This window comes from Pteropus vampyrus, unplaced genomic scaffold, assembly GCF_000151845.1.
Source record: "Pteropus vampyrus isolate Shadow unplaced genomic scaffold, Pvam_2.0 Scaffold24, whole genome shotgun sequence".
In the NCBI taxonomy this organism is placed as follows: domain Eukaryota; kingdom Metazoa; phylum Chordata; class Mammalia; order Chiroptera; family Pteropodidae; genus Pteropus; species Pteropus vampyrus.
The window spans coordinates 8,341,181-8,357,265 of NW_011888805.1; the positions used below are offsets into that span (position 1 = coordinate 8,341,181).

General features: G+C 40.0%; 1 protein-coding gene across 1 annotated transcript; it reads right to left on the reverse strand.

The window, feature by feature from the left end:
- Positions 1 to 1,092: 1,092 nt before the first annotated feature.
- ABRACL (ABRA C-terminal like) lies at positions 1,093 to 12,895 on the reverse strand. Its single transcript, XM_011356145.2, has 3 exons — positions 12,728 to 12,895; positions 8,140 to 8,206; positions 1,093 to 1,676 (listed from the first exon to the last, which is right to left on the reverse strand). Exons 2-3 carry the CDS (start codon positions 8,198 to 8,200, stop codon positions 1,492 to 1,494), a joined length of 246 nt encoding a protein of 81 aa, XP_011354447.1. The 5' UTR covers positions 8,201 to 8,206; positions 12,728 to 12,895; the 3' UTR covers positions 1,093 to 1,491.
- Positions 12,896 to 16,085: the final 3,190 nt, after the last annotated feature.

Consider the following 16,085-nt stretch of genomic DNA (forward strand, 5'->3'; position numbering starts at 1 on the left):
ATCTTCATTTTTCAAGTTTGTCTATAATCCTGAACCTTCACCTGAGTCCCAGAACCAAATCCTTACCTGCTTACTACACATTTCCACTCTAAACACCTCAAGTTCACTGTGCCCAAATGAAACTCACAGGGTTACATGAGGATGAGCATAGTAAATGTTAGCAATGTCTATGAAGTGCCAGTGAATTCTGCTGTTTAATCTAATTTGAACTGGGATCTTGTCACCATAGAAAGGGTATTGATGACAGTTTCAATTTCCTTCAAAATGTGCTGGAAGTCCATCATTCCTCTGCCTTTCCATTATCACCACCCCCATGAGATTCTTGAGCAATATTTTAGCTGGCTTGTCTGAATGCATCTTTACTCTCCACAATCCACCCTAGTCACCAGTGCTACAGTGACCTTCACTAAACATCATTTTCATCATGAAATTTTCCAGCTCCAGTTTCTGTTCAGACTCTTCTCTCTATAGCTTCCCAGGTTCCATTTTAATTATCGAATCTGAATCACTTCTCTCCCTAACATTCCAGTCAACCTGACATCCTCCTACCTTTCATAAGATCATGCCTTGCTAATTCATGTTCCTCTGTCTTACCTTGAGTCATCATCAGCCTCACCCATTCCATTTTTCTGCTCTGAATAATCAGCTCCAATTATGCATATTCTGCCTTCTCTATGATACCTTTTCCAACCTTTATGGCTTTTACTGATTTTACCCTCCTCGAGGTTCTGCATCATTTTCAATCCTGTACTATAGGCTGCAACATGCAATTATATACAATCCTGTACTGTGTCAGGTGGGTCTAACTAATCCACTTACAAAATGAAGTTTTCAAGTTACATTTTTTGGCATGTCCCCTAACTCATTGATAAGCACACAATAGGCATCAAAATCAATATTTTTTCATAGGGCCCAATCACTACCCATAACACTACCCATCCTTATTTTCTAATTTTTAAATTATTCTGTAGCTTTAAGAGAATTTTTCTTCAAATTAAGATAACCTTTACTACAGTTACCTAATCTTGATGCAAAAACTTGATTTTGAAAGGCACATAAATCTTAAATGATAAAAAAAAGGCAATAAGGCAGTTTTAAGGTAGTTACATGTTTTTATTACATAAACATTATGATATTCCTTGTGGGAGCTGGTCTTCAGTTTGCTTCTTGCTTTCACAGAATGTCAAATATCTATAAAAATTGTCTAAGAATGATTTATGAAACACTCTCACGCACCCACCGAAAAAGCCTCAATGCCTACATTTTCCAACCAGATTCCTGAGAAAAATAATAGGTTTTATTTATTTTACAGTGTAATACATAAATTTTCTTTCAAGATATAAAAAGGACAGACTTCTAAAATAAGTCTCCTTTTGTTAACGAAGTTCTATAAAAATACATTTAGTATGCTCACATGTTCGTCCTTTGACTTGAAAATATTCCAGTTTACCAGAAACAAAAATAACAATAAACAATGATATGTAAGCCACATTAATCTTGCAACAATATAATGTCAACATCATCATGAACACCTTGCAAAAGTAGCTCTCCTGAGTACGTAACAATCTTCCTTCGTTTTGCAGCTTTGAGAGTTCCTACCAATGCTTCAAAGAGGTTGGCACATTTGTCATCTCGGAAGAGGACCCCAAATTTCACACTTAACTTCCCATCAGCATCTAATTTGAGAAAATACAATGTTAGCCAATGTAAAGCCTGTTTCTTGCCCCCATATATGGAAGAGTTACATAATTATTTATAATAAATACCTAACCATAGGTTAACCAAATTACAGTTTAATACTTAATAGTCATAAATTCAATGTAACCTCTTGTCAGATCCAAAAAGTAATGGAAAAAAATACAATGTGTTGTACGCTTCCTGGCCTTAGTAGCATCTGGACAAAAACTGGAAGAGAACCAAGAAATATTTACAAAAGGTAAATATGCAACAGTGCTACTATTGTGGACCAATTCTTCTCTGTCTAAATTTTGATTTTTAAATGATTATGTCAGTTGCTGAATCAGTAAAAATAACAAATACAACAGAAATCCCTGATCAAGAGCAATGCTTCTCCATGTTCTGAACATACTCAGAACCCCCAGGGAAGGAATGATGATCTTAAAAGTGAAGAAATCTGTATTTACCACGATTCCTAGATAATCTAGCTTGGAGGTCAGTTTTTAATATAAATGATAAAAATTAAGGTAAATCCTAAAAAGAAATGAATTATCAAGCCATGAAAAGACATGGAAGAGCCTTAAACACATATTGCTAAGTGAAAGAAGGCAATCTGAAAGGCTATATGTTGTATGATTCCAACTATAGGACATTCTGGAAAAGGTAAAACTATAGAAAAAGAGAAAACTAAAGAGATTAGGTGTTTTCAGGGGTTCGAGTAGGGGACAGACAAACAGGCAGAGCACAGAGGATTTTTAGAGCATGAAAATATGCTGTATGATAGTATAATGGTGGATACAAGTCATTATAAATTTGTCCAAGCCCATAGAATGTACAATATCCAAGAGTGAACCCTAATGTAAACTATGGACTGTGATTGATGATGTGTCAGTGTAGATTCATCAAATAGACCACTCCATTGTAACAAATGGACCACTCTGGTGAGAGATGTCATAATGGGGGAGGCTGTGCATGTGTGAGGGTAGGAGATGACTGGGAAATCCCTGTACTTTCTCTCAATTTTAAGGTAAATCTAAAACTCCTCCAAAAATGTAAAGTTTTTTTTAAAAAACAATTAAGGTCAACAATCTTTGGTTAAAAATCAATCAACTGAAAACTCGGTGATGAGGGTTAACTGGGACACCTCCCCATTGACAGTTGGTTCCTCTGATCTACAAAGCTGACCCTGTTCCTACAGCACTGCCCCATGTTCTTCTCTCCCAAAGCTGTGCCCACTGTCAAGATGGCCATCATAGTGAGCAGGGACCATTCCTTGCCCAAGGGTTCTTGAGTTCCTGTGCTCCCCTGCTAGAACTTCCAGTTTGAGGCTTAGTAAACTCCTCTGTGAGTGTAGCACTGTGCTGGGCACTGGAGGCAAATGGAACAAAGTATAGAATCACTTTAGCTTTCAAAGAAATGCTATAAATTCCCATGAGGAAATAAGAAATACACACATAACAAGTAAAGCAAGAGTACTAAGCAGTATGCAACTGGATGTCAAGTGAGTACCAAAGACAATACATCCTATAGCTTGGAAGAGAACAAGATGACTTTGGGCTACAATGGTAGGAGACTTCATGAAGGAGTAGTACCTATTCTGGACTTAAAAAGGGAGTATAACATGACAGTCCTCAGTTGAAATCTCTCCCACCTACTAGTTGTTTGGCCTTGGGCAACTGCTTAAGCTCCTTAAGCCTCAGTTTCCTCATCTATAAAATGGGGATCTTAATACCTCCTGCACAGTGCTACTGGGAGACACAGTTCTAAAGCCCACAGCACAGGGTCTAGCACACACTGAGCACTCAATCAATTATCATTGGCTCGACTGTGAGTGAGAGAAATGGGACAGTGTGCCAAGCCATAGTCACAGGTGAAGCAACTAAGTGTCTGGGGAACAGTATCTAGAGTGACTCACCTCAAGTAAATTATCTGAGATGAGAAGAAAAGGAAATAAGTTTGTAAAGGAAAACAGAGACTCTCTCCATGCATGGCCTGGAAGCAAAGATGCACCTCTTTGATTTTTTCAGCTTCTAGCATCATGACCCTCTGTTTGCAATAAGAATCTTTCACCGATTATAGAAACAAATGGAGCTGCTGGGTAACCTCAGGCAGGTCCCTCAAGCTCTGACTTGCAGTTATCTCATCCATAAAATGAGGGTAGAAACTCCCCTCACAAGGTTGTTACAAAGATTAAAAGATAGAATATAGGTAAAACCCTTTATAGAGTGCTTGGAATATGGTAAATTCATGTTAAATTTTAAAGGCATCAAAGGCAGAAACCTGGGTATAATGTTGGAGTTCTCCTGCCTACTCACCCCTCAATCTTGCAAGTGATTCCACTTTCTTTGTACTTTCTGTTGCTCTAACTTCTCCTCTCCATGGACAATTAATTTCTTGATTCAAGCCCAAATTGATTCTCATGTGGGTAGTTGCAAGAGTCCTTACCAGCCTCCCTTTCTCCATTTTTGTCCTAAAAATATATCCTCCATATTGGTGTAAAATAAAAAATGTGGAAGAAATGCTATAAGATGAAAACTTGACTGATAACCTCCAATTTACTTTTTCAATGGTTCCTATCACCTTAAAAATAAAGTGAAGTCCATGGCCTCACAGATAAGACTCTGGCCTTAGACTAAGGCCGGAAGACTAAGATAAGTCTTCAGGCCCTTGCACTCACCTCTCACCTGATCTCCTCCTCTATTGTACCATGAACTTTTTGATCCAGTTAAAATAAATGACTTGCTGCTACCCAAAGTGACATGAAAGATCCTGCCTTGGTAATTTTAGCCATGTTGAGCCATCTGTCCAGCATTCCAGACCCCTTTCCCTAGCTAAATTCCTTTTCTTCAAGAATGGACTCAAATGTCATCTCTGAGAGGTCCTCTGAGATTCTCTCAATTGAGTTAATAGCTCTTCTCATAAAATTAAATACATAGTTGTGAAGCAGGCACCATCAATTATAGTAACAGTTGCTCTGTTGCTAGAACCATTCAATGAATTTTACAGTCATTAAACTCAATCCTCATTTCATCAAAGAGAAGATACAACTGATTTCAAGAAGGACTATTATTTTATGTTCTGATTAACTATAGCACACCATGTATTAGAAGATATATTCCTATTTTAAAGAGTTCAAAGTGTAAAAAAAAAAGTATTTTTGAATCACTGAAACAGAGTACTATTATACAAATAAGGAAATCAAGGCACAGAAAAATTTAGTAATTTACCTAAGGTCACACAGCGAGTATATATTGAAGAGCTAGGATTCATTCCCAGAGAGTCTGACTCTAGACATCCCAATACAGCAGTTTCGAATACAGGTCTTCTCAATACAGAACTTAAGCTCTTAACCACTTCCCAATACATGCTTCCAGTTTGTCTGTCTCCTCGCTACGTAAAGAGATCCACAAGGATTGAGACAGAATTTTGTTTATTTTCACTACTCCAGCACTTAAGCACAAAGGCAACACTCGGAAAATATTTGTTGAATGAAAGAATTTAAATCTCCAACTAATCTTTATCCATTTAATTTTTTTCTACTGGATGAAAAATGAGAAAAGAATTTTAAAAGAAATAGATAAAAATAAATTTATCAATTTCTATCTTCAGCTTATATATCATTTAGATTAGTTTAAATATGATTAATCTATATCATAATTTAGATTCATCAAAATTATTCCAGATACAACTTAAATAATTAACTATAATATGTCAGTAGATAACATATCTCCATAGATGATTTCCAACTCATAAATCATCTATTACCAGGTACAGGTAAGTCAAGGAGGCCTGGTAAAGCTGCAATATTGAAAATACTTTCATTTGTATAGAAGTTACGATAATTGCTCTGTTGTCTTACAGTTTGTAAAACTGCTCATTTTGAAGTGCAGGTTCAGTTTATCCTAGCAGAACAATAATACTGTGCGAGGGATACAAAAGTTAGACTTTTAAATGCAATAAATCTGACCAATAAACACTAAGGTGACATGGAGAAAGATCTAATGGAAAAAAGAACCCTAAAATACACCTTTAAAACCTTTAACAAACTAAATAATAGTATTACTTCCAGGAGTAACATGACCTCACAGAGCTCAGGAGAAATTGGGAATGTAGAAACGAGGACCACAGAGGCATTACTGTTGAAAACAAGACTCATCAAACTTCCATAGAGGAAGAAAAATGGGGTCAGGAAAGATTGTTCATTTGTTTGACTGGGGACCTAAATAAATGACATCCTCCACTCTCTCTTCAGTGTTCTCCACAAACATCCCAAATGCAGCTCATGCATTTCCTCCTAAACTGCCCTGCCCTAAACTTCAAAGTCTTACCGGATAGTCAGGTGTCATTGAGTGCTCCCAGCTACTTCACCTTCAATAATCTAGTTATCTGGGACCATACTAAATTGAATGACAGCACTTCACAGTTTAGCATACCATTTTTTTTTCAATTGCATCATGAGTTTTTAATTTATTTTTCTCAACTAAGTAGTAAGATCACTGAAGCACGGGAACACACTTTATGCCTCTTCTACTTACACAGTGCTTGGCATATACAGATTGCCAACAAATAGTAACTGATAACATGATTAAACTCAGTTTTGAGTCCATACCAAATTTTATATGCCTCGTTTATCTTTACTTGGTATATTTAAGTGATAAGTCAGGCTTGATATAAAAATAAAGTGACTAGAAAAGACCAAAAAGGCCAGGCAATAGGAAAAATAATGACCCTAATAAGATATCCATGTCCTTATAATCCCCAGAACAGTGAATATGTTACTTTATATGGCAAATGGTACTTTGTAGGTGTGATTAAATTAAGGACCCTGAAATGGGGAGATTATCCTGGACTAAATGGGTAAGCTCAATGTAACCACAAGTGTCCTTAAAACTAGAAGAGGGAGGCAGAAGATGAGGTCAGAGTGATATGATGTGAGGACTAACCAGCTGTTGCTGGCTTTGAAGATGGAGAAAGGGTGCCCTGAGCCAAGAATGCAGGTTGCTTCTAGAAGCAAGAAAAAGACTAGGAAACATATTCTCTAGTGCCTTCAAAAAGAAATGTGCCCTATTAACACCTTGGTTTTGGACCATGCAGACCATTATCAGACTCTGTTTTCATCTGAATATTCGTGTTCCCCAAAAACTCATACATTGAAATCCTAACCGCCAAAGGTATAATAACAGGTGGGACAGCTTTGGGAGGTGCTGAAGACACCTTTGGGTGTAAGGATGTAAAGGTCATGAATAATAAGGGATGAATGCCTCAGAAAAGAGGCTGCAGAGATCCGTGGATCCTTCCACCCTGTGAGGATACAAGAAGTCTCAAATCCGGAAGAACACTTAACCTGGCACCCTGATCTCTGACTTCTAGCTGCCAGAATTATGAGCAATAAATTACAAGCCACCAAGGCTGTAGTATTTTGTTATAGCAGCCCAAATGAACTAAGGCAGATTCCTAACCTACATTATTACTGTTAAGATATTAAATGTGTGGTTTTGCGTCACGCAGTTTGTGGTAATGTTACAGCAACAACAGAAAACTAACACAGGGGACAATTGATAATAATGGCTTAACGGAATTTTCAAAGTATGTCTTATTATTTCAAACAATTTCTGATTCATAAGCAGTCAGAACTATAAGAAGAATCAAGCTATAATAACAAAACAACTCTTATGAGGTCATTTAAAGCCATTTTTCACTTATATGATGTAATTTTACAATTTTGAATTCTATTAGCCTAGTTGTTGCTGAATATGTTTACTGTTCTAAAATTTTCTAAATGCTCCCCAAATCCTGCATGTCTTATCTGAGATGTACAAATACTCCAGCTACAAGAACAACAAACAGTTACTTCGTTACAACTCAGGAAAAGGACACGAATACCACCAATTTTACATGACACTAATATCATGGGAGCTGCTTATATGCTGCTGAAGAAAAGGCTGACTCAGAAAAAAAAAAAAAACGATGGAAAGGATGGTTTAGTTATAGGTACATAAATACCTGATTATATAAAATCCAAGAATGTAGAGAAAATAAAAACAATTTAGTATAATTTCAATCTTAGTCCCTAGTCATTTGGAAATATGTAAAATGCTGACAGGAGAAAGCAAAAAAATAAATTTTAATAGTGTGAAAATTAAAAATTTAAACATGATTTAATTACCAGATTTCAATGAAGGCAGATTAAAGTGGCACAGCAATTTTCTCTCCATTCAAAGGATTATGAAATATCTCAACCATTCTTTGCATCAGAATCACAATACCCTAATAGCTCTGTGTCTGCAGATATCAATCACTTCATGGTTGAGGGCACTCAACACCTGGGACTGAAGGCAGAGCCACCAAAACTGTGTCCTGAAGCCCTGGTGACCCCTTTATAGGCTGCTACCAAAAAAGTTGGTGCTACTTGCTTTTTAGGTAAACTCAGTAGAAATACTGTACCTGTGTTATAGTACTTACTTTTTGAACCCAGACGATGAATTTCTTCCACTAAGAGGTTAACCTCGTGATCCACATTCATTGCTGCCTGAGGGGGAAAAAAATAAGTCTGTATTACTACCATTTCTACATTCCATTAAGTATATCTTGCAAATCCAAGGGCCCTTTCTCCTTTTATGTAGCATTTGTCACTATTAATTTACCATGTCTCTCTTCCTAAAAATACTTGTGAATTGTACAGGGCTTTAGCGTACCTCCATTTTCCTTTATAACTTCCCCTCTGGGCTGATTCCACTCATTCTACACAGTCTACTGGGAAGAATGCAGCCTTTTTCCCTTGTACCCGCTATTAACTCTAAGCCCATCCTCTTCATAATGCTCCCCTCACAACCAAAAATATAAAGGTGAGCTGCATAGGACCTGTCCTCAGGGAATGTTCAACCACCAGAAGCCAAGAAAAGCTCTGAATGCATAACAATGTGACAGCATTCTTAGAGTGATGGGTCCAAGGCACAAAGGACAAGCCACAGAAGGCTTTGTGGGGGTCACTGGGGAGGAGCAGACCAGGTAGACAGTTGCAAAAGCATGTTCTATGCATGGGGTTCTATACAAAAGGGTGTTCTATGCAAAAAACAGAAGCAAAGGACAAAAAGCAGGCCCTAAGGTAGGAGCTGGAGGTAGCAAGATAAAGGGACACAGATACTCCTCTCCGGAAGCGTGCAATCTAGTGAGGAAGGTAGATCAATATAAGGCAATTTTAATAACATCAGGTCAGTGCAATGATGACTTCTGCATCACACAGGGACAACATGTCCTTCCCTGGACAGTGCGCAGTACAACCTGACTGCAATGGAGAGCTTGTGGTGACAATCATTCATCTTCAGATAGGAGGAGTCCAGGATTAATGGGAGCTGTGAAACTTCCCTCAGCTCACCAGGTCCTCCGCAAGCTGGGTTCTGCCTACTGTTCCAGCCTCCTCCACTCTACCCTCTGAACTGTAGGCTGCAGCTACATGGGGCTTCTTTCTATTCCTTAAATGTCCCTCAATTTCTCACCTCTAGCCTTCACACACACCGTTTCTTCAGTCCAGACCATGACTATTCCTCTGTCTTGGGGCTAACTCCCACACATCCAGTCCCAGCTAAGATATAACTTCCTCCAGGAAGCATTCCATGAAACCTGGAATAGGAGAACTCCCACACTGTGTGTTCCCATAGCTCTGTCTGCCCTCTTCATTCCACTTGATTGGAATTATCAGTTTTCCAGCTTTCACCACTACATGGTAAGCTCCTCTAAGGCAGGGACCTGACTGTAATGCTCTCTGCTGGATCACGTCTGAAACCGAGAGTACAGGTTCAAGAAATAGTGGTTTCATGGACTGAAAGAAGCAAAGGTATGAGAGGGGCTGGGAGTTGACAATTCCAATGAGAGTTGTCAGTATAGTGCTGCTGATTTAGGTGGGGAACAGAGAGGCGCTCTCAGAGGAAGAGAGCTCAGACAGAAAAGGGAAGGTAAAGGAGCCTGGCAAACACCTACAGAAGTGAAAAAGAAAAATCCCAGCAAGAAACGGAAAAGAGGAGGTAGAGATGCAGGAGAGAACCGCAATAGAGTTGAGTGGAAAAAGGAAAGGAAGAAGAGTTTCCATAATAAGGCAGTGATTTACAGTGAAAACGACAGCATGAGGGTGTGAGCAACAGAGCAGAATGTGCATCAGTTCAGTCTGTTTTCAAATCCTAAAGTTTCCAAATCAAATGAGACCAAAAAAGTAGCAGTGTGTATGATTGACTTTGGAGTAACAATTTGGAAGAAACAACTCTATTCATATAATTGTAACTAAATCTTGGTAGTTTTTAAAAACAAGAATGTTTAAATTATATTGATTGGGACTCTGGATTTCCCATCAGGTACTAACTAAAGGCACCACTGCCATCTCCTACATTATATGTGTAAATATTATAATTTAAGAAGCTTGCATTGCAATAAAATGCAACATCTTAAGTTAATGCATCTACATAAAACTCATTATCAAAAATTATAGCATCCAAATGTTAGGAACTTTGTGTTGGTGAAATTTTATCCATGACATGATATTTAAGTCAAGATATAGTTTGAGAGATTCAAAAGCTAAAATGCACCCAGAGGACACAACTGAAAGACATACCACAAGAATAATGGTAGGAAAAAAACCTGTAAATGTCAGTGTGATAGACAGCTGTCATTTTTACCTGCCCAGCACCCATTCTCCATTATGGCTCCAGCAATCTAATTTTTGTTTGGATCAAGTCTTTCCTTCCTTACTCTAAACCTGTGTGTCTTGGGAAGAGCTTCAGCCTAAACTCCAAGAGTGGTTCAGAGCCAATATAATTGATTTGGGGCATAGGTAGATGATCCCATCCCGAACAGTGAGGTTCATCCCAGGGATTTTGCCAGAATCACTAGTAATACAACCCTGTCCTACAGGATTCTAAGATATACGTGTATAGCCCCTAATGTAAACAGCTACTGTGTGGGAAGAACCTGCCAGGAATAAAGCTAGTAAAAAGTCCAACCACATAACAACGACTGAATCTGTACATGACGCTGGGCTTTCCAGTTACACGAAGCAATCAATTGTTCTTGGTTTTTCTCATGCTGTCTGAATAAGTTTCGGTCATGTGCACTCTAGAAACTCTTGACCCAAAAAGTTAACCTAGAGATTTACCACTATTTTTTCTTAAAGTAAAGCTCCTTTTATGTACTTACATGAATAATCTTGTTTTGTGTTGCTCTATTGGGTAAAATGGATAGATGTAATGAAAAGGCAGATTTGGGAGCCATATAAGAAAAAATTTCTCTAACAATCAAAATTGCCTAACAATGAATAAAGTTTGCACCCTTTTACCAGAAGAATTAATGCAGTAGTACGGATCTGTGAAGGTTGATGAAGAAATTAGCGCACAGTGGAGAGAAGAGAGAATTAAATGTCCAAGGGGATTACAGTCTTCTCTAATTCTCAGATTCTGTGATTTCTTCCCACTCTGAAAATTTCTCTCTTTAACACAGTTCTCCACTCCTTCCACCCACCACCAGCTGCACACTTCATACATAGCTCTCCTTTAATGAGACTCGAAGAGGAAATCCCACTATTATATATTGTGTGAATACCTGTATCATATTAAACAGATGTATGCTCATCCAATTTTAAGGGAAGGCAATCAGCATTTCTTTATAATTAATTACATGTGAGGCTCCTTATCTATGTTAATTCGTGTAATCCTAAGAGTCTTGCAAAGTATTTATTATTTATCGGGGACACGAGAGAAATACTTATAGCTACACAATACTTGGAAGGCCCATGGCATTTTAGCAGGACACAAGCCTGGGACTGGAGCAAGTAGCAAGATCAAAAACAATGAGAGACCATAAGCGGGGCAAGTCTAAGGGTAAGAAAGAGTTCATCAATGGGGGGATCAAGGGAAGACGATGGCAGATGCTAGGCGGGCCCTCTAATTGTGACAGAATCTAATTAGGCATCGTGAGTGGGAATCACAAAGGAAAGGAAACGTCAGAGGACTGGGCATATGCTGAAATGTTCCATCATCAATATACACTCAAGAATCTATTTAAGGACACTATCAAGTTTTTCTTTTTTCTTTTTTTTTAAAGTTTAAAGGCAATGCATGGATATTTTCTAATATGCAGGGAATAAAGCCTAGTGGAGCGGTGGCGTTGGGAATCAGGAGCCAACTCTACCTACTAGGGCTTGCCACTTTTCCAGCTCTCCTAAGAATTCCAAGACCAGCAGATGGTGCGGTTCAAAGGATGGCTGGGTTCCTTCCTGCCTGCTCGCGGGCGTGCATGCACTCCATATTTGGTCATCCCTGCTCCAAGTTTGGAAGGTGGCCCGGAAGGGGTCCCAAGACCCTGTCGCCGGCAGGCCAACACTCGATCACCACTGGCAGCGGTGCAGAGTTGGGGAGCGCCGTGCTCGGGGCCCTGCTCCGGGCCGGCACGGCGGGCTCTGGGGCGGCCTCCCTGGGAAGGGCCGCGTCCCGGAAGCCTTTGTCTGCGCCGCGAGAGCGAGCGCCCAAACCCGGCAAGGAGAACGGACCCGGCTCCAAGTTCCACAAGCCCCTCGTGTCTCCTCACTACCTCCTACCCCACACACAACCGGGAAAGCACAGAGCCGCACCCACCGCCCGCGCCGCAGAGTCCGCTGCCCTGAAGCCACCAAATTCCTCGGCGTAGCCTCTCCCCGCACCCACAGCCCTGCCCCGCCCAGCTCTGCAGAACCGGCTCCCGACCCCGGCGAGTACAAAGCAGACACTTTGCACCCGGGTGAGAATCCGCGCAGCGCAGCTGGCTCCCCCGTCCGCCCCCAGCCGGCAAAGCGTCACGTGAGCCGAGTGCGGAAGTCTGCGGGAGAGCTGAGGGCGTGAGGCGTGTGACCCCGGCCCCCTGCGCGGTGTCAGCCCAGCCGCGACCTCTGCGCTCCAGAGCGCGCTCCAGAGCCCGCTTCAGGTCCCGGCTCTCCAACCACAGCCCACGATTCCCCCTGCTGCTTGCCCTCCACCCTCCACCCGGGTCCATCCCTTATACCTGGCCACATCTTCCCAGGGGGCTCACTCACCTCTCCGCTTCCTTTTCTTTGCGGATGAAAAACTGGTGCAGCGTCGGCCCGACCGGGTTATCTTCTTCAAAGCACTGTGGGGGGGAAGAGGCTGAGGAAGGAAGTGACTGAGGCAAAGAGAAAGGCTGGCGTGCAGGAGGAGGAGCGGGGCGGACTGGGGTGGGGGAGGTAAGAGTTTCAGCGCTCAGGAAAGGGGCCGCCCACGTTCCCTGGGACAAGCCTATGAGGAGGAAACTCGGGAGAGGAGACCTCCGAGAAGCCGGCAGACTCCCGACAGGTGGCCGGGCGCCTGAGGCTTCTAGGAAAACGGACGCCGAGCTTCGATTACCGCCTCTTTTCTTCTGTGCCTCTCAGATCCAGTGGTCCCCAACACCTCCCTCTGATCCTTGGCATGATTTCCTGCCAAGATCTCTTTCCTGACATAAGAAATAAAGCGCCCCCGACTTGCTGAAAGCCGAGATCTCCTAGGGGGAACGTGATATTGTTCTGTGTTCCAAGAGCAGGGCCCCCAGAAAACTACGTGACAGCAGGATAATCTGATTTGCAAAACAGAACTCATCTTGAACACCAATGTGTTCTACTGCAAAGAAATTTCACTTGAACAAAGGTATTGATCCTGGGTCAATATAAGTTTCATTATTTCCTACATTAACTGCATAATGTGACCAGCTTGTTCATACTCACTTTATTTTAGTTACTATCGTTTCCACCTGTGTCTGTGAGAATGCGTGGGTGTGAGGGGAAGGGGGGTGATGCTTGCTGTACCAGGAGCCCACTGGGAAAGAAAACTGAGGCCCTGCTGAGAGAAGTGGCCCTAACTATTCCCCAGGCAGAGATTGCACAAACAACTACCTCAAACTCCAATATCTGATTGGATTAAGAGTGATCACGTGACCCAAGAGCACACAGTCTATAAACTGGCCATCATCCTAGGAAGTGACCTGGAACAAACAGTTCTCACCAGTGACTCTGGTAGTTAGGTAAGCCAATCAGATTCTCCCTGGGAAATTGAAAGGGTAGAATACAGAGAATGAGCCATCTGATAGAAAAGCTGAAGGTGAAAGAGGTCTTGGGACAGGAGTAGATAAAATGGGCCTCCAGAAAGCAAAACATTTGAGTAAGCAGAAACCACAAGCATGAAGTAGAAGGTGGGTGGGGCGGAAGTGGTAGAAGCGGACTCAGAAAAGCTGAGACCCAGTGATAGGAAAAAAGCAACAGAAATCTGCTCCCGAGGGGCATGCGAGTGTCCAGGTCCCTAGGGGTACACTGGATCCATCCACTTCCCAACTGTGTTCTAGTTACCCTTTCCAGTAAATACCTATCACTTTGGGCATAACTCTGAATGAGTCTCTGTTCACTAAAGAGTATTACCCAAAGTTCTGATTTGTCTAGATTTCGCATGTCACACGAAGTTTAAGGTGACTCCAGGATCCTTTGAGGCCTATTTTTTTCTCACTAAATCTGAGAAGTTATGTTTTTCAAAGGCTATATAACGCAAAAATTATAATTCACAAGAAATATATTTAGCAATCCTCCAAGCAGGACCTGGCTATGTTGGCCAGTGCCAGTGATCACATTTCTTCCAGATAATATCCAATGAAATGAATAATCGACCTGTAGTGTGCCACTTCTGTTATGACTGTTTCACAGTACGCTGCCAGCAAGCAAAAAGAAAAGATTACCTAAATAAGTAAAAGTCCCTGTGCATATAAAAATGGATTCACTCTTTAAAAATACTTTGTTTATACATATGCTGCACTACACATAACATAAACTTCATGTTAACCTGTAAGTAATTATAATTCAGGAAAGTTTTTTGATAAAAAAATATTTTGCCAACAAATATTTTTCATACCCAATTCCTACTCTTTCAGTTTTCATAATAGACTTTTGCCATCTTATTCGTTTAGGAATATTATCATGTAGCTAAACAATGTGGAACTTTAACCTAAACAAACAAAAAATAAAGTTTATCAAACAGTAAGGAAGTATTCATTAACTAACAAACATGTGCCAGGAACAATGTCCCAGTCCTGGAGGGTGCAAAGGTGGCCTACGGCATAACCTTTGTCAAAAAGAACTTTTGGTAATATACGTATAAAATATTAAGACAATCTTTATCTATTTACTTAATTGCATAATATATGCTAGCATTCTCCGATAGAAATATGCTTGTGAGCTATACCTGTAATGTAAAAATTTCCAGCAGCCACATTAAAAAAGATACATGTGAGATTAATTTTAATAACATTTTATTTAACCTAATATATCCAAAATACTATTATTATAACCTGTGATGGCTATTTTAAAATTATTACATTATTTTGTACTGTCTTCAAGTCTATTGTGTATTTTACATTTTCAGCACATTTCAGATCCTTGGTGGCCTTATATGGCTATTAGTCTCCGTATTGGTCAGAATGGCTATAGACAATTCCAGAATAAAGCATGACATATATGCTAATAATTTTACTTAAGAAATTACATGTTCTTGGAATGACAAAAATTATAACATATTTAAAGGTTCATGGAAATTTGAAGTATTCATTTAAAAACATATAATTTTCTCTGCCACAGTGCATAGGAAAAGCCTTTGTAAAAGATCAGTGGTGTTAGAAGGTAGGACAGTGGTTATCTTTGTTGGGTGGTGGGTGGTAGTGACTGAGATGGGGTATGAGGGGGCCTTATGGAGTGCTGATAAGGTTCTGCTTCTTGATCTGTGTACTGGTTAACCAGGTATTTTGTTTTAAGAATTCCCTAATCTTAACATTAATCTTAACATGTTCTCTTTTCATAAAATGCTTTTTAAAAATAAAGAATAGAGGATCTTAACCAAGCAAGGCTTATACCATGATTGTAAGGATTATTCAGTAGCATTAGGAAATTTAACAATCCCCTGTGGCCAATAGTCTCTAAATTTTACCTTATTCCTTAAAATGAGATTTATCATTTGGATCTGTCATTCTAGTTTGGACTATCATCACCTTGTGCTCATATTAATGTTGATGATGATAGTAACACAATCATGATTACATGTCTTGGGCATTAATTCTTGATCCAATTGTAGTACTGTTTGAGTGCTTTGGGTGACACAAGGAAATAAAAGTAGAATCTGTGCCCTCAAGAAATAATGAAAAAAAGATATATACATGAACAAGTGGGATTTATTCCAGGACTGCAAAGTTGGTTCAACAAATAGAAATTAATCAATGTAATACATATATTAATAGAGGGGGAAATCCACATGGTCATCTCAATAGGTACAGAAAAAGCATCTGACAAAATGCAGTACCCTTTTCATGATAAAAAAATATTCAGCAAACTAGGGGAAAAGAATTTCCTCAACCTGATAAAAGGC